The 22685-nt window shown below is 43.5% G+C and overlaps 1 protein-coding gene across 3 annotated transcripts in view; it reads right to left on the bottom strand.

The window, feature by feature from the left end:
- The window catches only part of prkn (parkin RBR E3 ubiquitin protein ligase), a 286452-nt gene that overhangs the window by 31461 nt on the left and 232306 nt on the right, over positions 1 to 22685 (bottom strand). For all 3 annotated transcript variants that reach the window (XM_079842894.1, XM_079842895.1, XM_079842893.1), the window contains 2 exons: positions 9934 to 9995; positions 5290 to 5439 (listed from right to left, as the gene is read on the bottom strand). In XM_079842894.1, the coding sequence (XP_079699020.1) occupies positions 5290 to 5439; positions 9934 to 9995 (212 nt within the window). The remainder of the gene's footprint in view (positions 1 to 5289; positions 5440 to 9933; positions 9996 to 22685) is intronic.

A 22685-nucleotide genomic window follows, 5' to 3' on the forward strand; every position in this document is an offset into this window, starting at 1 on the left:
CCGCCGCCGCCTCCGCCCCCGCCCCCGCCAAGGCGCCGCAGCAGCCTTCCACCAGCCGTCGGCGTGGGGCCGGCCGTGGGAAGGACGTCCAGCCCGCTCAGGCCGCCGCCAAGCCAGGTGGCAAGCGTCGTCGCAAGCGGCCCTGAGACGGGCCACCCAGAGATGGAGGAAACTGCTCTGAGGGAGATGGCTGCAGCACCACTCCTTCCCGAGGAGGAGGGCCGGGGGAAAATCTTTTGTTTGTCTGTTCCGCCGCTGGCCCCAGTGCCAGCGGCACCCAAAACTTCAATAAAAGAGCAGTTTCCAATATCTCTGGGTGCCAAGAGAGCGCGCTTGGCGGTCGATTCCATGCCTCGCCACCCTCAAGTACCTCTCCCTTCGCCAGCAGGGGACGCCGGCTGTCGGGACGCACACAAGCGTCCCCTCCGCGGATGCAGGTAAGTGTTGCACAGCACACTCAGATCCCGCTTCGGGCCGCTCCCATGCCGTCCGAGCCGGATCCCTGCGTTCCGCCTCGCTGCCCCGCTGCGGGTACGTCTGTGGTGCCGATGGTCCCCCTTGCTCGGAGTCTGGGAGCCTGGGAGCCTGGCTAGCGCTTCCCAGCCCGTCTCGGTGGCTCCTCCGTACCATCAGACTCGGCTATGCGATTCAGTTCGCCCGGCGTCCCCCCAAGTTCAGGGGCGTTCACTTCACGACTGTAGTGGAGGCGAACGCCCCCGTGCTCAGGGCGGAGATCGCTGTCCTACTGGCGAAGGACGCGATAGAGCCGGTCCCTCAAGCCGATATGAGGTCCGGGTTCTACAGCCCGTACTTCATTGTACCCAAGAAAGGCGGCGGGTTACGACCGATCTTGGACCTGCGATTCCTGAACCGGTCCCTTCACAGGCTGCCGTTCACGATGTTAACGCAGAAGCGCATCTTCAGGTGCATCCGTCCCCGAGATTGGTTTGCAGCGATCGACCTGAAGGACGCGTACTTTCATGTCTCGATTCTCCCTCGACACCGGCCCTTTCTGCGCTTCGCGTTCGAGGGACGGGCATATCAGTACCGCGTCTTACCCTTCGGCCTGTCCCTGTCGCCCTGCGTCTTTACGAAGGTGGCGGAGGCGGCCATTGCTCCCATGAGAGAGCATGGCGTTCGCATCCTCAACTACCTCGACGACTGGCTGATCCTTGCCCAGTCGCGGGAGCAGTTGTGCGAACACAGGGACAAGGTGCTCAGTCACCTCAGCCAGTTGGGACTTTGGGTCAACTGGGAGAAGAGCAAACTCTGTCCCACACAGAGGATCTCTTTTCTCGGTATGGAGATAGACTCGGTCGCCATGACAGCGCGCCTCACCGAGGAGCGCGTCCAGTCAGTGTTGAACTGCTTGAATTCGTTCAAAGGCAGGACAGCGGTACCACTGAAACATTTTCAGAGGCTCCTGGGGCATATGGCATCCGCAGCCGCAGTAACGCCGCTCGGATTGCTTCATATGAGACCGCTTCAACGCTGGCTACACGATCGATTCCCGAGATGGGCGTGGCACAGCGGTTCCCTCCGTGTCCAAGTGACTCAGAGGTGCCGCCAAACCTTCGGCCCGTGGTCGGACCCTTTGTTTCTCCGGGCGGGAGTCCCCCTAGAACAGGTGTCCAGGCACTCCGTTGTCTCCACGGATGCCTCATCCACGGGTTGGGGTGCCACGTACAACGGGCTTGCAGCTTCGGGTCTGTGGACGGGGCCTCAGCTGCAATGGCATATCAATTGCCTCGAGTTGTTAGCAGTTCGTCTTGCACTCAGCCGCTTCAAAGTACCGCTCAGAGGCAAGCACGTTCTGGTCCGGACGGACAACACTGCGGCCGTAGCGTACATCAACAAACAGGGTGGTCTACGCTCCCGTCGCATGTCGCAACTCGCCCGCCATCTCCTCTTATGGAGTCAGAAGCATCTGAGGTCGCTTTGTGCTGTTCACATTCCGGGCCTGCTCAATCGTGCGGCCGACGAGCTGTCACGTCAGCAGGAACTTCCGGGAGAATGGCGACTCCATCCCCAGGCGGTCCAGCTAATCTGGAGTCGTTTCGGGGCCGCACAGGTAGACCTGTTTGCCTCCCCAGAGACGACCCACTGTCAGTGGTTTTATTCCTTGACCGAGGGGACCCTCGGGTCGGATGCCCTGGCCCACAGCTGGCCCCGGGAAGAACGCAAGTATGCGTTTCCCCCAGTGAGCCTTCTTGCGCAGACACTGTGCAAAGTCAGGGAGGACGAGGAGCAGGTCCTGTTGGTCGCTCCGTATTGGCCCAACCGGACTTGGTTCCCAGAACTAGTGCTCCTTGCGACAGCACCTCCCTGGCCCATTCCTCTGAGACAGGACCTCCTGACTCAGAGACGGGGCACCCTATGGCACCCGCGTCCAGACCTCTGGAAACTCCATGTCTGGTCCCTGGACGGGACGCGGAGGTTCTAGGTGACCTACCAGAAGCGGTAGTTGACACCATCACTTCCGCTAGAGCCCCCTCTAGAGGCGCCTCTATGCGTTGAAGTGGAACCTGTTCGTCGATTGGTGCTCTTCTCGCCGAGAAGACCCCCGAAGATGTTCGATCGCTTCTGTGCTTACCTTTCTACAGGATGGGTTGGAGCGAAGGCTGTCTCCCTCCACCCTCAAGGTCTATGTCGCCGCTATCGCCGCTAATCATGAGCTCGTAGATGGAAAATCTCTAGGTAAGCACGATCTGATCGTCAGGTTCCTTAGGGGAGCGAGGAGATTAAATCCACCTCGTCCTCCCTCTATACCCTCTTGGGACTTAGCTCTGGTGCTTACTGCACTACAGAGAGAACCCTTTGAGCCTCTGCAGTCAGCTGAGTTGAAAATCCTGTCGTTAAAGACTATACTCCTGATTGCGTTGGCCTCCATCAAGAGGGTAGGGGACCTGCAGGCATTTTCGGTCAACGAATCATGCCTGGAATTCGGGCCCGGTAACTCTCATGTGATCATGAGACCCCGGCCTGGATACATGCCCAAGGTTCCCACTACTCCCTTCCGGGACCAAGTGGTGAGCCTGCAAGAGCTGCCTTCGGAGGAGGCAGACCCAGCCCTAGCTTTTCTCTGTCCCGTCCGTGCTCTCCGGACTTACGTGGACAGAACGCAAAGCTTCAGGACCTCAGAGCAGCTCTTCGTCTGTTACGGAGGACAGCAGAAGGGAAAGGCTGTCTCCAAGCAGAGGATGGCCCACTGGATAGTGGACGCCATCGTCTTGGCTTATCAGTCCCAAGACGTGCCCTGCCCGCTCGGGTTAAGAGCCCACTCCACTAGGGGTGTTGCCTCTTCCTGGGCGCTGGCTCGTGGCGCCTCGCTGACAGATATTTGTAGAGCTGCGGGCTGGGCGACACCTAACACGTTCGCTAGATTCTATAGCCTCCGTGTAGAGCCGGTCTCTTCCTGTGTGCTCACTTCCCATAATCAGTAACACCGAAGTGCCCGTTCTAGTGTCGGCTTGCTGCGCCATTCCCTCCCCTATGGTAGACGGATGCGTGCGCTTATTCTGCTCCAGTCGAGTTCCCCGGATCGGCGAACCCTGTTGAGTCCTCCGCAACCCGCGGCAGTCGGACGTGGCGGAGCGTTCGACGCCAGGTCTAACACTCGTATGCATTGGTGGAACTTGTGTTAGGCTGGGTTCCGTATGTAGTGACCCCCACGGCGGTCCCATATGTGTATTCTTCCACGGTACGGCTCCCTACGGCGAGCCCGTGTCTTTCCCTCGGCAGAGTTCCTCTGCCGTCCCAGGTTCGTGTTGTCTCCCTCCTAATTGGCCGGGGCCACCCCTGGGACTTCCGTATGTTGTGCTGCCCACGGCCAGCCCATACGTGTATTCTCCACATGTTAACTCCCTCTGGGCATGATGTGGCTTCCGCAGCTGCCTTCACAGGCACGCTTTCCCAGCATTATCCAATACAGTCAGCGGAATGGGTCTTGCGGAACAGCAGCTTTGACTCTCCCTGCGTGAACCTACCCGCCCGCATCAGATCGGGGTCTGTGGGGCTCATCGCTGGGCGCTGGAAGTGGTAGTAACTATGGCGTTTTCCATAGGGGATCCCAATTCGTCGGTACGTCCGACGTACGTCGAACGTGACCGATTGAATGGGAACGTCTCGGTTACGTATGGTAACCCTCGTTCCCTGAAGGAGGGAACGGAGACGTACGTCCCGTCGCCACAGTTGCTGTACCATCACTGCAGGTTGAGCCATTACGTGTGGCTCCTCAGTGAAAAACAGCGTGCATTCGCTCTCGCTTCCTGTTTATACCCGCGGGGCGGGGCGCGAGATGCAAATCTCGCACGCCAATTGTCCATTGGCCGGTTCTAGATAGCTCGAAGCTGATAGGGGCTCCCAGAAGTGATCCCAATTCGTCGGTACGTCCGACGTACGTCTCCGTTCCCTCCTTCAGGGAACGAGGGTTACCATACGTAACCGAGACGTTATTGAATATCCGACGCCGTCCACACTGCTGAGAGAGACGTTTAGATGAATATGTAAATACACTATATTGCCAAAAGTATTGGGAACACCCCTCCAAATCATCCAATCACTTGCAGCGAGACGCTTCTACAAACATTTGTGAAACAATGGGTCGCTCTCAGGAGCTCAGGGAACTCAAGCGTGTATATCTAATAAGTCCATTTGTGAAATTTCCTCTCTACTAAATATTCCACAGTCAACTGTTAGTGGTATTATAATAAAGTGGAAGCAATTGGGCAGAACAGCAACTCAGCCACGAAGTGGTAGGTCATGTAAAATCACGGAGCGGGGTCAGCACATGCTGAGGTGCACAGTGCCTGGAGTCAATAGCTATAGACCTCCAAATGGCCTTCAGATGAGCTCAAGAGCAGTCTGTAGAGAGCTTCATGGAATGGTTTTCCATGGCCGAGCTGCTCATCCATGCCTTCATCACCAAGTGCAATGCAAAGCGTGGGATGCAGTGGGGTAAAGCACGCCGCCACTGGACTCTAGAGCAGTGGAGACGTGTTCTCTGGAGTGACCAATCACGCTTCTCTGTCTGGCAATCCCATGGACGAGTCTGGGTTTGGAGGTTGCCAGGAGAACGATGCTTGCCTGACTGCATTGTGCCAAGTGTAAAGTTTGGTGGAGGGGGGATTATGGGGTGGGGGGATGTTTTTCAGGGGTTGGGCCTGGCCCCTTTAGTTCCAGTGAAGGGGGTTGGGGGTTCAACCTACAAACGGCTTACTGACAGTTGTCTCTGCAAATGATAGTAAAAGCTGTTTTGATGTCAGTGAATTGGTGTTCAGAAGATCTTACCCCACAGCCGAGTCCATTTCCCAACTCACAGCAGACTCTCCTCCCATCATCCACAGGAAGCAGCCCGGCACCACATCCTGGAGCGGGACACAGAACTCCACCCATCTGAAGAACACACTCCTCCGCTGCATATTGCTGGTAGCGCTCATACTGGAAAACAGAGATGGACTGAGACTAAAAAACAACTCAGCAATGCTAAAAAGAGATAGTTGATCCTAAAAGGACTCAACCTCATGTCATTCCAAACCTGTATGACTATCTTTCTTCTGCAGGAATAAAAGAAGAAGCAACCAAACAACTCTTTGACTTCCATTTTATGGACACATTTTCTTTTTCATAATTTCTTAAAATATATATTTTTATGATCCACAGAAGAAAGAATATCATACCAATTTGTAATAACATGAGGGTGAGTAAATGGTGTCAGAATTAGTATTTTAGATTGAACTATGTAAGTGTGTTAAAGATTCTTGCAAAAAAGTCAATCACAGGTTCAAACACTGAATGATTATACACTTTTGAATAAAATAAGTCATAAGACGCCTTTAATTTGTGTTTCACTGAAATTCATCATTAACCCCGTAAGACCTGACATATAAAATAATAGTCAGTAAAAATCAGTTTTTAAATGGAAGTTTATTCAATTAAAAAAAAGTTTGCATTTGTTTTTTGTTGAGTATCATATTTGATACATCAGGAATTTATGGCACCTACTATAATATAATATAGGAGAATATGGAGCTGATACGCAAGATAAAAAACACCTGAATTTTATTTAGAAACAAACATAAGCAAAAATATGCAATTTGGTGCAGTTGATTATATTTATATGGACAAAAAGTAAAATGAAATTCTGATGTAATCACTGAGATCTTTAACAGTCCAGCAGACTTCTTACATAATATGCATATAAATATCACTTTATATCTCTTAACAATGTCTTACTAAGATGATATTTAAATGTTTGTAATTTAAAAAAAAAAAGCTCTGTAGTTTTAAAACATATACAAAGATCAGGCATAACATAATGTCCACCTTCCTAATATTGTGTTGGTCCCACTTTTGCTGCCAAAACAGCCCTGACCCGTCGAGGCATGGACTCCACTAGACCCCTGAAGGTGTGCTGTGGTATCTGGCACCAAGATGTTAGCAACAGATCCTTTAAGCCCTGTAAGTTGCGAGATGGGGGCTCCATGGATCGGACTTGTTTGTTCAGCTCATCCCACAGATGCTCGATTGGATTGAGATCTGGGCAATTTGGAGGCCAAGTCAACACCTCAAACTCGTTGTTGTGCTCCTCAAACCATTCCTGAACCATTTTTGCTTTGTGTCAGGCACATTATCTGCTGAAAGAGCCACAGCCACCAGGGAATACTGTTTCCATGAAAGGATGTACATAGTCTGCAGCAATGCTTAGGTAGGTGGTACGTGTCAAAGTAACATCCACATAGATGACAGGACCCAAGGTTTCCCAGCAGAACATTGCCCAAAGCATCACTGCCTCCACTGGACACACGTCCTCTTCCAGGCAGATTCGTAACATCTTTAGTTGATTGAACTTCTGAATTATTGCCCTGATGGTGGAAATGGGGATTTTCAATGCTTTAGCTGTTTTCTTACATACACTTTCTATTTTGTGAAGCTCAACAATCGTTTGCTGCACATCAGAACTATATTCTGTGGTTTTACTCATTGTGATGAATGATTAAGGGAATTTGGTCTTTGTGTTTCCTCATATTTATGCTCCTGTGAAACAGGAAGTCATGGCTGGACAATTTCATATTCATAGTCAACCCGGTGTGCTAAAAAAAAAAGTAAATATTAATGGGAATATATTCAGAGATATTTTACTCATACCCCTTTTCCACCAAGGCAGAGCTAGAGCTAGATCGGAGCCAGAGCGTAGTTTCAAATCGGTTCTTTGTGTTTCCACACCCAAAGCCCCAGCTCCGAGCCAGGAAAAGTGGTTCTTAAGTAGCACCAAGACATTGCTGGGCTAGAAGTAAGAACCGATTACGTCAGGCGCTGGGGGCGGGGTCAACAAGACGAACACAAACTGGAGATCCGCCATTGTTGAAATAGCAGCTAATGGAGCTAACAGCTGCTGCTCGTTTGTAATCTCCGTCTATACAAATCACGGCGAACTGCATGAATGCGTTGGATTCGCTGTGTTTTCGTTGTGTTTTGATGCGATGTAGGATCGTAAAGCCATGAGCATCAATAGTAACGCAACGTTTGCTTTGTTGATGGAATGCTTGTTCGCAGCGGTGCTGTGCAGACCGATCGCGGTATGACAACAAGTCCAGCGAGAGCATACGACTCCCTATGCTTTTGATTCAGTCATGCGTTTTTTTATATATTTCATACGTGGATCGGTCTACGCAGTGACGATGCATCTCGAACAAGCCTGGTGTGTTTATGTTTCCCGCAAGCCTGGTGTGTGTGTGTGTTTCCCGCTGCCCAGGGTTGCCAGGTTTTCACAACAATACCCGCCCAATTGCTACTCAAAACAAGCCCAATCGCGTTCCAGCGGGGGGGGGGGGGGGATTCCCCAGTAAAAATCACATTTGGGGGTAAAATATGTGTTTTTTGGCATGGTTGCTTACTAAAATTCGCATTCCCGGGGCTAAATATCACATAATTGGGGTCACTTCAACCCGCGGCAAAACCACAGACTTGGCAACACTGCCGCTGCCTCGCTAGCGTTGCTGAGAATGATCAGACGTATACAGTGACGTAAGACATGGCTCTGTTGTGGCTCTCAGCCCGTGGAAAAGCAAACGGTTCTTAGAAGGCTCCTCAGTCGAACCAACTATGAACTGGGACTAGCTCTGGCTCTGAATTAGCTCTAGCACTGCCTTGGTGGAAAAGCGGTATCACAACATTTTTTAGGGGTGCCAATAATTGTGGCCAACATGTTTTGAAGAAAAAATATTTTTTCCATAATGTGAGTTTCCCTCCACTTTCAATTATTTTACTTCAATGTAAGGTTAGATATTTGCAATTTTTTTTAAATTAAAGATCAAAAAGATAAACAATGCAGATTTATTTTTACAGCCATCTTTGATCATATTTACCAGGGGTGCCAATAATAATATATTATTATAATATATAAAAGTCATTCTTATATTCACATAAAAATCAGTAAAGATTTCACAGTAAAAATACACGTGAACCACGACCTGAAGGTGAACATTTTTACTTGGCATTTAGTAGATTGTGCATAACAGGTTTTTCAGCTAATTTTGATCACGTTGATCGTTTAGAGATTTTGGAAATTTGTCAAATATGATACAGTAGGCTTTAAAGGGTTTGTTCAGCCCCCCCCCAACCCCCAAAAAAATAAAATAATGTAATTTATTACTCACCCTCATGCCGTTTCACACCCGTAAGACCTCCGTTCATCTTCGGAACACAAATGAAGATATTTGTGTTGAAATCTGATGGCTCAGTGATGCCTGCATAGCCAGCAATGACATTTCCTCTCACAAGATCCATTAATGTACTGCAAATATATTTAAATCAGTTCATGTGAGAACAGTGGTTCAATATTAATATTATAAAGCGACGAGAATATTTTTAACAACTTATACAGTGATGGCCGATTTCAAAACACTGCTTCATGAAGCTTTGGAGCGTTATGAATCAGTGTATCGAATCATGAATCGGATCGCGTGTCAAACTGCTGAAAATCATGTGACTTTGGGTCTCCAAGCTGCTGATACGATACACTGATTCATAACGCTCCGAAGCTTCACGAAGCAGTGTTTTGAAATCGGCCATCACTATATAAGTTGTTATTTTGGGGTTTTTTGGCGCACAAAAAATATTCTATTAGTATTGAACCACTGTACTCACATGAACTGCTTTAAATATATTTGCAGTAAATTAATGGATCTTGTGAGAGGAAATGTCATTGCTGGCTATGCAGGCGTCACTGAGCCTTCGGATTTCAACACAAATATCTTCATTTGTGTTCCGAAGATGAACGGAGGTCTTACGGGTGTCGAACGGCATGGGGGTGAGTAATACATGACATTATTTTATTTTTTGGGTGAACTAAACCTTTTATAAGCTGTTAATCAAATTATTATTGTTATTATTTTATGATCCCTGAAATTAGATGCAGATGGCAAAAGTATTGGTATAAAAACAACCCAGTGATCATCCAGCATCATTTTGGTTGTGACATCTGGCCCAAAACCCGACCGTCCCAACAGGACAGGAGCGAGTGAGATGAACAAGATGCACACAGATGTCAGGAGAGGACACTTGCCACAGCAACATGTTCTGAAGCAACTGCACAAACATCCCTAATGGTGCTTTGCAAAGGTGTCACATAACAGATCCAATTGGCGTGAAAACTTCAGACAAAAACTTGGTGAAGATGGAGGGAAGAATGAGGAAACCCGTGGAGAGGATAATTTTTCACACTGCAAGGACGGCTGGTGAGACGGTACGGTATGGAGGTGAGGTCTTGTTGCGCGCGGAGGGCTCAGTGAATGGCATGGAACAGCAGATGGGCCAATTAAGAGCCTCTCGCATGTGACGATCTGACGATCGGGATGAACTTGGATTTCTCATGAGCCGTGATCAGGACAGGGAAGGTTCTGAGAAGGTGTGTGTGCATGAGGTCAAACTTACCTGCTCGTCTCCCAGGACTCGGAAATGATGAACCTCTTTAATGAGTGAATCAGGACAGCCGGCTGGAGACAGAGAAAGAAAGAAAGTAATACAGTCAGGAACATTAGCATGGGCCGAAACAGCTGTGCGAAGCAGATCATTCACTCAAAACTAAAGAAATCTATCATCATTTACTCACCCCCATGTTATTACAAACCTAGTTTATTTCTTCTGTGGAACATAAAAGAAAAGAGTTTGAAGAGTTTAGGGGTTCAAATAACATTGGAAACCCTTTCGATTGTGTGGACAATCATATTTCTGAATATCTTCTTTTGTGTTTCACAGAAGAAAAAAAGTCATAGGGCCCTATTTTAACGATCTGAGCACATGGTCTGATGCGCATGGCGCAGGAATTAGTGTCCAAATCCACTTTTTCTTGTTTAACGATGGAAAAAATTGCAAACCCATGATCCAAAAGGATTGTCCCTAGTCTCTTAAGGAGTCATGGGTGTGTTTTGGGCGTAACGTGCAATAAACCAATCAGAGTCTCATCTCCCATTCCCTTTAAAAGCCAGTTGCGCTCGCGCCATGGCGGATTTGCTATTTACATGTGAGTGGAAAGACTAAATTCTTCTCCAGAGAGAAAACTTTTTATTTTTAATATTTGGCATGTTTGTGTGCTGTGTGTGTAAGCAGAGTGTACGTGCGTTGTTCACCCGCCTATAGGCGCATATTACTAACGCGCATATTACTAATTGTCTTTAGAGCAGGTTTTTGTTGGTCAATGGCGCAGTCGTTTTCAGTTCCTCAAAAGAGCAACATGCCAACAATGCACCTAGGGGTGTGATGAGATCTTGTGCCTAAACTGTGACGAGATTTCCCGTCGAGGTGAAAAGCTGTCTCGTGTCATATTGTCATGACAGAGTGTGCGGGTGAAGTTTGGATAGAATATGCCAACGCTACATTTACATTACACCTCCACTGTAGTTTTGCTTTGTATATAAATAAAACCAATGTAAATGTAAAATAAGTGTGTTATGAGTGTGTGTTACGTGTGAGTGAAGCGCTCGCATTGAGCGTGTGTACGAGTGTGTGTTACATGTTAGTGGACTGCACAGTGGCGGAGAATTCGTTACGCAGCAGAAGCGTCAGACTTATATTTAAAAATGTACGCACGATCGCGAAATTAATGTTGAAAGTAAACGGGAGTGCGCATTCAAATGTGATTTCAATACGTTACCGCTGTTTGAAAGCGGCTCCCTGAGGCACGCAAATATCTCCCAATATAATCTCGTTGTAACCATCTCTTAGCTCTGTATCATGCTTGAAGAAAAATGTGGTCTCTATTTGCACTTTGAATATTGAGTACTTATGGATTATGGTATTATGGTTATTGTTTGTACTTAATATCTATGATCAATTTGTGGGAAGGAGTTCAGTTAGGAGGTCTGAAGAGACAATCATACAGGACAGAAGCCAATCAGTTGAGTTTTAGGCAAAACCTTTACAGTGCTTGTTGTCTTTTGACTACTGCATATGATAATTCATACTCAGAAAGTAGAACTGAAATGACATTCATTACAAGATGATGAGTTAAACCACTTCAAATTCACCTGGAAAAGTCATGTATTTCATCATTGAGGATTTCTTTAAAATACTATGTAAAAAATCTTGCCTCGTCTCGTTCTCGTGAACCCAATCTCGTGTCTCGTCCCGTGAGATAAGTGTCTCGTCACACCCCTAAATGCACCTGAACACACCTGGTTTTCAGACCAACACGCCAATGGGCGAACAGATGGGCGCGAGTGCATTTGCTTTTTTAAACAACGTGGTGCTGGACGTGAAAATGATAACTGCTTCGGGCTGAAACTAGCAAAAAACACTTGAGTTGCGTCTGCCGTCACATTGCGCCGGGTGTATGCTAGGGCCCTTCCTGCTTTGGAAGAACAAGAGAGTGATTAAATGATGAGCGAATTATCATTTTGAATATTTACATCTGGTATGAATAGACCTTTATACCAGCATGAAATCCCATCCTGATCCATGTTATATGTTATTTAGTTTTGGTTCAGTGGTGGTCTGACTGGTGAAGTCAATCCAGGTCAATGACATGACACTCTTTTTTGTGTAAATCTATTCATTTATTCAAAAAGTGGTTAAATTATTGGAACACTTGGCATCTGGGAGTCGTCTTATTCGGCCTGGATTTATTTTCCAAGAGGACAATGACCCGAAACATTCTTTTAACTATTGCCGGAACTACCTGTAATGGAAGGAACATTGAAAATGATGGACTGGCCCCCTCAAAGTCCAGACCTCAACCCCATCAAGCACATTTGGGGTGAGTTGGAAAATAAACTGGACAGATCTATTGTACATTCAAAGGAAAGCCTTTGACTTCAGTGGCAGAAGGCATGGGATAACAGTATTGTTGAAGTTCTCAGAGGGAATACATTGACACTATGCCAAAGAGCTGCTGTAATTGCTGCAAAAGGTGGACATACCAAATATTAAATTTAAAAGTGGATAAAAACAGTATGACTCACTTCATCTGATATTTGAAGGTCAGAGCAACCATCTGCATGTTTCATGAACATTATGAAATGAAATCATGTTTTGGAGGCAAAAAAAATATATATTTTTTTCAGATCTGTCAGGTGTTCTAATAATTCTGGCCACCACTGTACATTAAAAAGACAATTGACAATGACACGAATACACCTCTTCTAAAATGAACACATTTTGTCATTTCTGAATTAAAATAAATGTGTATTTATTAATTCGTCTGGGCATTTGGGCAGTTTTGTTAGTCACATGGTGTAACCAATGCAAAGAAACATAGGCCTACAGGGAGAAAAAAATAAAACATTAAACATAAAAGAGGAAATGATATAGAGAGGACCCGGGCAGACCCTCATGACTGTGTGTCAGGGTCAATAAGTCTTTAAAATATCTGATAATTTAACAGTTTTAATGAACACTTATTTCCATGGTAAGGTTATTTCAGAAAATGCCTTGATGGTTATACCACATGGCATTTTTTCAGTCATTAAATTTAAACTTTTGTTGAGTTCTTAGTTAGTTTCTATGGCTGTTAATTAGTTTCCACACACCTGTTTCTGTTCTCCTTGATTTGTTTAAGCCTTGAGTTCGTTCTTTTCAGTTTCTGGTACTGCTACATTAAAGCTGCAGTCCATAACTTTTATTGGTTAAAAATGATCCAAAATATTCAGTCAAATGTTCAAAACTATCTTCTTACCTTAGCCTGATTCACAACAGTATAAACTTGTATAATATATTGTAAATAGAGTGGTATGGTGGATTTCCACAGGAAATTCGAGCATGTCTTTGCGTCATTACGTCACGTCTGTATACATGAAGGAGTCCGAATAGTAGTAGTATCGCGTGTGAGGATGCTGCAGGTGGTGGATCATTTATCGCCTTTTCTCACAGCAGCTGGAGTAATTAAACTATAATTTTGATGGCGGATTGTAATCCAGAAAGAGCCAAACGACGATCATCAGTGACAACTGGAGATTCACCCGGAGTCAAAAGCAAAAGATTAGACTGTACGGAAATTGAAATCTACAAGTAACGCTAATACACACTAAATACACGTAGTCACGCAATGTTGATGTTGTTAACATGAACAATTGCAAAGTTTGATGTGATATGAGCAAATCAATCGTTATATTTAATCACCGTTGGTAGCGCGATTTATTGTAATGCTTTTTTTCTCAGGCGGTCAGAACAAAAGTGGCAGACATGTAGTGTTGTTTTTGGCAGCCTGTTTTAATTTTAGTTTTAGTCTAGTCTTTGTGTCAAGCTATCATTTTAGTTTTTATTTGTTTTAGTCACGTTCATACTCTTTTTTAGTCTAGTCAAGTTTCAGTCGACTAAAAGTCTGAGCATTTTAGTCTTATTTTAGTCAGAATTATCCATTACTATTTTCGTCAAATTTTAGTCTACGAAAACTGATGACATTTTAGTCTAGTTTTAGTCAGCGAAAATTGTATTTTAGTCTCTTTTTAGTCATGCAATTCTATTTAACCCAGTCAATATAGTATAAGTACCTACTAGTAGTATAGACAAAACCAAAATATTCTTTTAGCCAAACCCATTTAAAACAAGGTTATTTTATTATATTATTGTTACCTTATTGACTCAAGAATACATCCGTTCCAGACATGGAAGACGCTCTGATTTGAACTTACAACATACTTATTTTACCAACCAAACATGTTAGAAGTTCACACACAAAAATTTAAATAAAATAAATGAGACGTCTCTTAAGGTTTGTGGTGTTTTTTCCCGCGATTTTGTGGCCACATTTCTCCCAAACTTTTTCCACAACACATTCCGTTTTCTTTTCCACTTCTATGTAATGAAAGTTTTTCCAAATGTCGTTTCTTCTTTTTCTCCCTTACGAACCCCGGCTGGCCGGCCATTGGTCCCTTTCTGTGTCAGACGTAACTTTATTTTCCTTCACGCTAACTCACTGCAGCTGCATCTTCTAAATAATGCCGCAAGTAGGGCTTGAGGAAGTGAAGTGACGTCCCCTGCGTCTGCCCCTGAAGTGAGACACACAGAAATACTGGAAAATAATAACAATAACGCAACGAAATAACATTTTGTCTCGTTTTGGTCAACGAAAATGAAGAGACATTTTAACATAGTTTTTATTTTGTAAACCACATTTAGTCTCATTTTTATTCGTCAACAATATTGCATTATACATTTAATTCTAGTCATCGTCACATGACCAGCATTTACGTTGCGTCACGTCTTCGTCACGTGATAAAGGTTCGATGACAACGATATTTAGTCATAATTTTCGTTGACGAAAGCAACACTACAGACATATTACTTGTTCAGAGAACATTTTGCGGGAAAATTCAAATTTTGGTCATATTCCAAGACATAGAATCTGTAGTACAGTATCCACACCGGTGTGGTGACTAACAGCCGCATGTACTCCTCAAAACATTAGATTCATCCGCGCAGAGGAGCCGTGTCGATGCACAACCCACGTAAAGAAGATAATTCCGCAAATAACTGCAATTGCAGGTTTCAAACAGAGATGGCGACAAAGAGGCAACACTTACAGTCCGTAATTATTTAAAAATGCACAATTAAGTTATTGGTGAATGGATCATGAATTTATGCTTCTGTACTCTACTATTAAATTATGTTAAATATTCTATTAGTCATCTCTGACAGGGAATGTGTATGGCGTTTTACTTGGATTAATTTGTGTTCCCAGCAAAGGTTAAGGTGAGGTTTAAACTGGCTTAGGTTGGCCAAACAATGCAGTTCACATCTGGATCGGGCCATTTGAAAGTTGTGCAATTTGCCAAACAGAGACTTGGAAGGAGAATAACGTCAGGCGGCATCAGTTAGCCATAATGTATGGGATGACTCACTGCAAGTGTTTAAAGGGTTAGTTCACCCAAAAATGAAAATTATGTCATTAATTACTCACCCTCATGTCGTTGGACACCCGTAAGACCTCCGTTCATATTCGGAACACAAATGAAGATATTTTTGTTGAAAGCTGATGGCTGAGAAAGGCTTCAGATAGGCCTCCATTGGCATTCAGTACATTTACACTCACAAGATCCATGAAAGGCACTTAAAACGTTGTTACAAAGTCCATCTGACCACAGTGGCTCTACAATAATTTTACGATGCGACGATAATAGTTTTTGTGCGCAAAAAAAATCAAAATAACACCTTTATCCAACTTGTTCTTGTCTTCCGTGTGTGCCTCCACGACGCATGCGCGAGAATATGACGCAGATCCGGCGTTCGGACACATGACCCAGAAGCGATTTGTTTACAAGCAGAGGAAGACGCGCGTGTCTAAGCTGTTGGATTCTACATTGATCGTGCTTTAGGGTCTCGGCGTAGTTCTCAAAATGGGGCTTAAGTGTGTATTTCATGGATTCCCGAACGCCGGATCTGCGTCATATTCTCGCGCATGCGTCGTGGAGGCACACACGGAAGTCGAGAACAAGTTGGATAAAGGTGTTATTTTGATTTTTTTTTGCGCACAAAAACTATTGTCGTTGCATCGTAAAATTATTGTAGAGCCACTGTGGTGAGATAGACTTTGTAACGACGTTTTAAGTGCCTTTCATGGATCTTGGAAGTGTCAATGTACTGAATGCCAATGGAGGCCTATCTGAAGCCTTTCTCAGCCATCAGCTTTCAACTAAAATATCTTCATTTGTGTTCCGAATATGAACGGAGGTCTTACGGGTGTCGAACGACATGAGGGTGAGTAATTAATGACAGAATTTTCATTTTTGGGTGAACTAACCCTTTAAGATGGCAACAAAGAGGCAAAACTTACGGACTGCAGCTTTAATATGGTTGTATTATTTATTCTCATGCAACGTGACAATATGAATCAAATATATGCTTTAATTTGTTATAAATTACGATTTTTTTCCCTTCATCTTAACCACTTATTTATCACTGACCCATAGCAAAACATAGCTGGTGAAGCTACGTGAGCTTTCTAGTCCCGCTAGTTGACCATTGAAGTCTTGCACGTCAAGCTAGCCAAGCAGCCTGTTGTTCACACCACCATCCAAAACACAACATACAGTATGCTCGTCATTTCAGCGGGGCGTTCCTTATCAAAATGCAACAAGAAATGACAAGTGCATGTATTAACATACATTACGCTCCATATCCCAAACTCGGGCGCACACAAGCGCTAATGAGCCGTGCTCTTCAGGAGACCCGCCACTTGAAATGCTGATACACACCCAGCAGCCACCTCAGGGTCACGCTCTGAGAGAAGACGCCTTTCATTTGAGCCACCTAATCTCCAGGAGGATAGGAGAAGAGCCAAAGAGGTCCCTCGTATCCCTGGCCCGCAGAAAAAAAACTTGCCGTTAAATCCATACTGGATAATTATGGACGGCAAATGAGTGAAGATGAATGTGTGTGAGCTTAGGCAGGGGTCCGACCCCGAAGTGGCAGTCCAATCCTCTCCTCTAACAACCGTGGTGTAATGATGTGGTCCCTTTTGTAGGGAAACGTTTTGCTCTGGACCAAAGATTCTTGCTACACACCAATTATACCTTAGGAGACTAATGACTACTCTAATCTGCATGTGATGACACTCACACACACACATCTTCTCGATACACCTAAGCAGAGTGGAACTTTAAATTACCAGAGTGAAATGCAGTGATCTCTAAAGATGAATGTAGATACAAAGGCTGATAGCGTCTGAGTGCAAAACACGCGCTTATCAAAACGGCGAGAAGGAATCTCACATCATAGACGTTCTGCTCCCCACCGATTCGCTTTTGTGCGACTAGATAGAGAAATTGTGCAAGCCTGTCGGGGTTCATTTGTAGCCACTAAGTAACATCTTCACAGCCACAAAAGACAGTAAATTAAAACCCTGAACATCAATTTGAATCATAATCAGCTATTTACGGTTATTATTCAAAGGCTTTAAAATGCTAATCTTAAAGGGTTAGTTCATCTAAATATGACGGGGTATCCAGGAAAGCAGAAGAAGCCAAGGATATATAAGCAGTTTATTTAAAAAAACAAACCATAAACAGAAAACATGTATAACGATTTTGCAAAAACAACCATCTATCGCAAAATAGTCTTTACGCGCGCATGAGGTGGTTTTTCAGGCAATTCGAAAAAGGAATATTCCACAACACGGCAACGGAAACAGTTTTTTCACATTTACAGGTCACCTGCCGTACATAAGTCACATGATCATTCTTTAAAGGTGATGCGGTATGTTTGGACCAAAGAGAGAGTATTAAACTCATAAAAGACTAAATAATTACGGGAATACTGGATTCTAAAAAACAAAGAAATGCCACAATTTATCAACACCCAGAAACACCTCATACATGGCCGCTCTCAAGCATAAGAGGCTTTCCTTGCCATTAATGCTTGGATAATAACACGGCTAAGTCTCCTTCGATTAAAAATAATGGCGGTGGCTGCGATATAGGGGAGAGCGGGGCACAGCCTAACACGGGGTTAGTTGTAACACGCATGGTTTATGGTTTTAAACTTTCCATACATGCCAGGATGACGAAACTTAGTGTATTTTCTAGTTGCCATATCAACATTATTTAGAGAAAAAATTGCGCCAAAATTAAAAAATCTTTGGAAGATATCACTGAACATTTATTTAACCATAGCAAAAGTAAATTTCTTACTTAAGTTTATTTGTCAAATCTGATATTATTTTAATCTTATTTATGTTATTTAACAGTTGAGATCGTTCTTTAATTATGATCTAACCCCAGTTGTGCAGGTGGGGCATGTTGTCACACTGCGTTACAATGAGCACCTATTAGAACTATGATATTCTATTCTATACTTTTATGAATTATTTTAAGAAACCATGAGAAAAGGGTGAATAATGACTGAGAGTCAATGTTCAGAAATGATTCATTATTATTATGTTTTGAACTATGCTGTATATGTATTTCACAATGTGTTTTAATGAATAAAAAAAGCCATTATTTTATTTAAAAAAGTTAATAATTGTATTTTATTGACAAAATATTTTACTTTTTTTTTATCATATCAGGTAACATTTTAAGCTGTCATTTGGTCATGTTACAGTGTTCCCACACTCAAACTTTCACTGTTGTTAGATGCACTCAAATCATCCTTGTTCACATTACTTAAAAACTCATGTAACTACATGAACTTAAATTTACTGAGTTGTTTCTACTAAAAAAATTTGTATTGTCAGCTTTACTTAATAAGTGTTTGTTCGGTCAACTTAACATTGCAGAGTGAAACAAACAAACTGGGCAGCTGATCTGTAGTTCCCAGCATGCTTTGCAAGGGACTGCATTAGAAGAGTAAGTAAAGGGAAAGATGTTGTTAGTTTATGTTAGTGTTTAATGTTCAGTTATGTTGGACATTTAGAGGGGTTTCTATGATTTTGTGGTTATCATTATGCAGAAGAGTGGTGCCTGTGTTTAGGCTGTGGGCACTCATATACACATGTTTATTGGATGGACTTCTTGCCCTCAATTATATTGAACTTGTCCAATGAGTTATTTTTGCCTTTTGTTCCTTAAAATAAGCTTGTTGTTATTTGATAGTTTTCCACTTACACTTGTAGAGCTAATAGTTAATTCAATAAGGTAAATTAAAGGTGAACTATGTAGGATTTTTGCAGTAAAATATCCAGAAATCACTAGGCCAGTGTTATATATTTTGTTCAGTTGAGTACTTAGAATATCCCAAATGTTTTCAACTATTTGTAAATCGTGAGAAAATTGCTATTTTAACCAAGGAGCCGGGACGTGTGAGCTATGCGTGTGAGGGAGTCGCCTGTCGATTGCGTCACCCTCGGTTTCCGGTTTTATTCAGTGAAACGCTTTACTCTCACTGCAGTGTGAACAAGTGTCATAGCAGCCGCCGAGCGAACGTCATAACTTCCTTTTCAACACACTCAGATATATCTAATACGATAAACAGAGTTGCGTTACCTCAAACTCATGACTGGAAAAGAGGAAGTGGCGCCGGCAACCGTGTCATAATAAAAGTCCCGCCAGCGACTATGCCATAATAACAGTCCCGCTCTTCAATCGCTCCTGCGGCCTTGCTCAGCTCCACAACACTCGGTCCTGCTCTGCTTCAGACTACAGTAATGTTAATAATCGCATCCATGAACATGATTTCTGCCCGAGTCCTATCCTGACTGTTTTACACCGGCTGTGAGCTGAAGACCACATGTCCCGAGATTCTGCGCTCAAACGTGGCGTCATCAAACTACGCCTTTGTTTTGAACAGGCGACCTCTAGTGGACGGAAAAGTTACATAGTGTAGCTTTAAATCGATAAATGTGTTCACCTTACATAATAAACTTTTATCAATTTAACATAACATTAAAAAGTAAATTGCACATTTTGTATATTATGCAACAGTGACAAATTCAAATCGTTTGTATTTACTCAAAGACATTTTGTAAGCTTTACTTGAATTTCTTTTGTTCATATTGTTATTTGTAAAAAAATACTCAGTATAGTTGAGTGGAACCACTTGACGCTGCTTTTTTAAGTAAATTCAACAAGTTATTTTTTGAGTGCAAACTATGGGGCATGTTGTCACATTTCACTTCCATTCTTTCTGGGGTATATAAAAAAGCATACACTGTATTAATGAAATAAAACCACATAATTGCACTAGACGTGTGAAATTAATGTGGGAAAAAATAAATACGCGGAACCCAATGCGGATTTACACAAACTGAGACAGTCAAAAAGCATTAGGTTGTGCCCCACTCTCCCCTATGTAAACCTGCCAACCTCCATTGCCCTGATTTTTGGAATGATGTTTTAGTCACCTAACATTGGTTAATGGAAACGCTGTCATTTCGCAATAGTTTTGTATCAACATTTAGAAAATATCACAAAAGATTGCGTAAATCTGTAATGGAAACCAGGCTAGTGAAACACAAGGAAACCTGGGCTTAAACACACACTTCCCCATTGAAAGTCTAAAACATCCATAAGTTCATAGAAACTTCATAAAATGAATCTATATGAACTGAAAGCCTTCTGGAGAGATATGTCCACTTCATATGATGAACACAGTAAATCTAGACTTGCATTTGCATTTAAACATTGATCGATGAATATATAGTGCCCTCCACTAATATTGGCACCCTTGGTATAAATCTGCATTGTTTATCCATTTTTTTATATATATTTAATGAAAAATGCACAAAATTCTAACCTTTGATTGAAGTAAAATAATTGAAAGTGAGAACAAAAAAAATCACATTATGAAATTAATGTTTTACTTCAATGCATGTTGGCCACAATTATTGGCACCCTTAGAAATTATTATGAGCAAAGTATCTCTGAAGTAGATTCCCATTCATAATTAATTTTTGTAGCACACCATGGTGACTATGAATATGAAATTGTCCAGCCATGACTTCTTGTTCCACAGGAGCATAAATATGAGGAAACACAAAGGCCAAATTCCCTTAATCATTCATCACAATGAGTAAAACCACAGAATATAGTTCTGATGTGCAGCAAACGATTGCTGAGCTTCACAGAATAGAAAGTGTCTGTAAGAAAACAGCAAAAGCATTGAAAACCCCCATTTCCACCATCAGGGCAATAATTAAGAAGTTCAATCAACTAAAGATGTTACGAATCTGCCTGGAAGAGGACGGGTGTCTATATCGTCCTAATGCACGGGGAGGACGAGAGTTTGAGTGGACAAAGACTCTCCAAGATCACAGATGGAGAATTGCAGAGATTGAGAGTCTTGGGGTCAGAAAGCCTAAAACAATTCAAACAGCACCTACGTCAGGACAATGATCCAAAACAAACATCAAAATCAACACAAAAATGTGTCACTGAGCACAAAATGAAGCTTCTGCCATGGCCGTCCCAGTTCCCTGACCTGAACCCTATAGAAAATGAGTGGCTGAACTGAAGAGAAGAGCTGGGAATCTGAAGGATCTGGAGAGATTCTGTTTGGAGGAATGGTCTCAGATCTCCAAACTCATCAGGCATTATAGGAGAAAACTCTAAAGGACATTGCAATAATTGGGTGCCAATTATTGTGGCCAACGTGAACTAGAGAATAACATTTATTTTATAATTATATTTCCCCCCCACTTTCAATTGTTTTACTTCAATGAAAGATTTAGCAAGGTTAGAATTTTGTGAATAATCAAAAGGAAAAACAATGCAGATTTATTTTCACTGCTGTCTTTGCTCATATTTACCAGGGGTGCCAATATTAGTGGAGGGCACTGTATCTATACTTTTAAGGCTCTCTACACACCAAACTGACGGTCAGTCGTCGGCCAACGTTGGACTGTCATTGTGTGTCTTTCCTCTTAGTCTTTGCTTTGTGTTCTGCACAGTTCGGCACTAGTTTGTCCGCGTCTGACGTTTTTTGGCCAAATGAGCATGTTGAATTGTGTCGGGCAGTCAGTGAGATGGTTCTTTCAATTATACATCTTCATGTTACCTGAGCACTACAATACGTGAATATGTGATTCATATTCAAATATGAATCTATATGTGATTCATTTTCAAAATGGTAAGAAAACGTTGCTTTGTTTACGGTTTGTATATCTGCAGCCCTAATGCCGGTGTTGCTACCTATCAGATTGTGCTACCAACACTATATTTAACTGAGACCCCAGGCATAAGGGCAGTTTCAACCAATTTTTAGCATAATAATCCTCCGAATGCACACCGTAGAAGATTCGTCCGGACCGCGAGACCACACACCTGTCGACTGTAGTAACATTTCCACACCGAGACGAGATCTCTCAGAGGCTCGCGAGATCAAACGTGACTTGAGAAGAAAAACAAATGGAGGGCGATCAACATCGTCAGCTGGTTCTCCTGGCGTGAGATTTGTTTAATGGGAAGAAAAAAAAAGTAGAAAAAAGAATAGGGGGGATCTTTTTTCTCAATACTCTACTTTCAAGGCATGTTTGTGGCTGCCAAGCTTCAGCTATAGAAGCACGCAACATCCGGTTGGTGAAGCTTGCTTGCTCTCATTGGCTATCCCTGGTGTAACGAGGTATGTAGATATGGGAAGAACGAGGCGGGAACCGTCAAACATTTAACAACTTTAATCCAAAATAAACACAAACTGAAAGTAAGCACGCAGGCAACCCCTCACCGACGACTGCCACGCACACACATAATAAAACATAAACCAAACAAAACAAAGTCCAGGCCTAGTCCTCTCTCATCCTTCACTGTCGTCGCTCCTCC

This window comes from Gobio gobio (assembly GCF_949357685.1).
Source record: "Gobio gobio genome assembly, chromosome: 18".
NCBI classification, from domain to species: Eukaryota; Metazoa; Chordata; class Actinopteri; order Cypriniformes; family Gobionidae; genus Gobio; species Gobio gobio.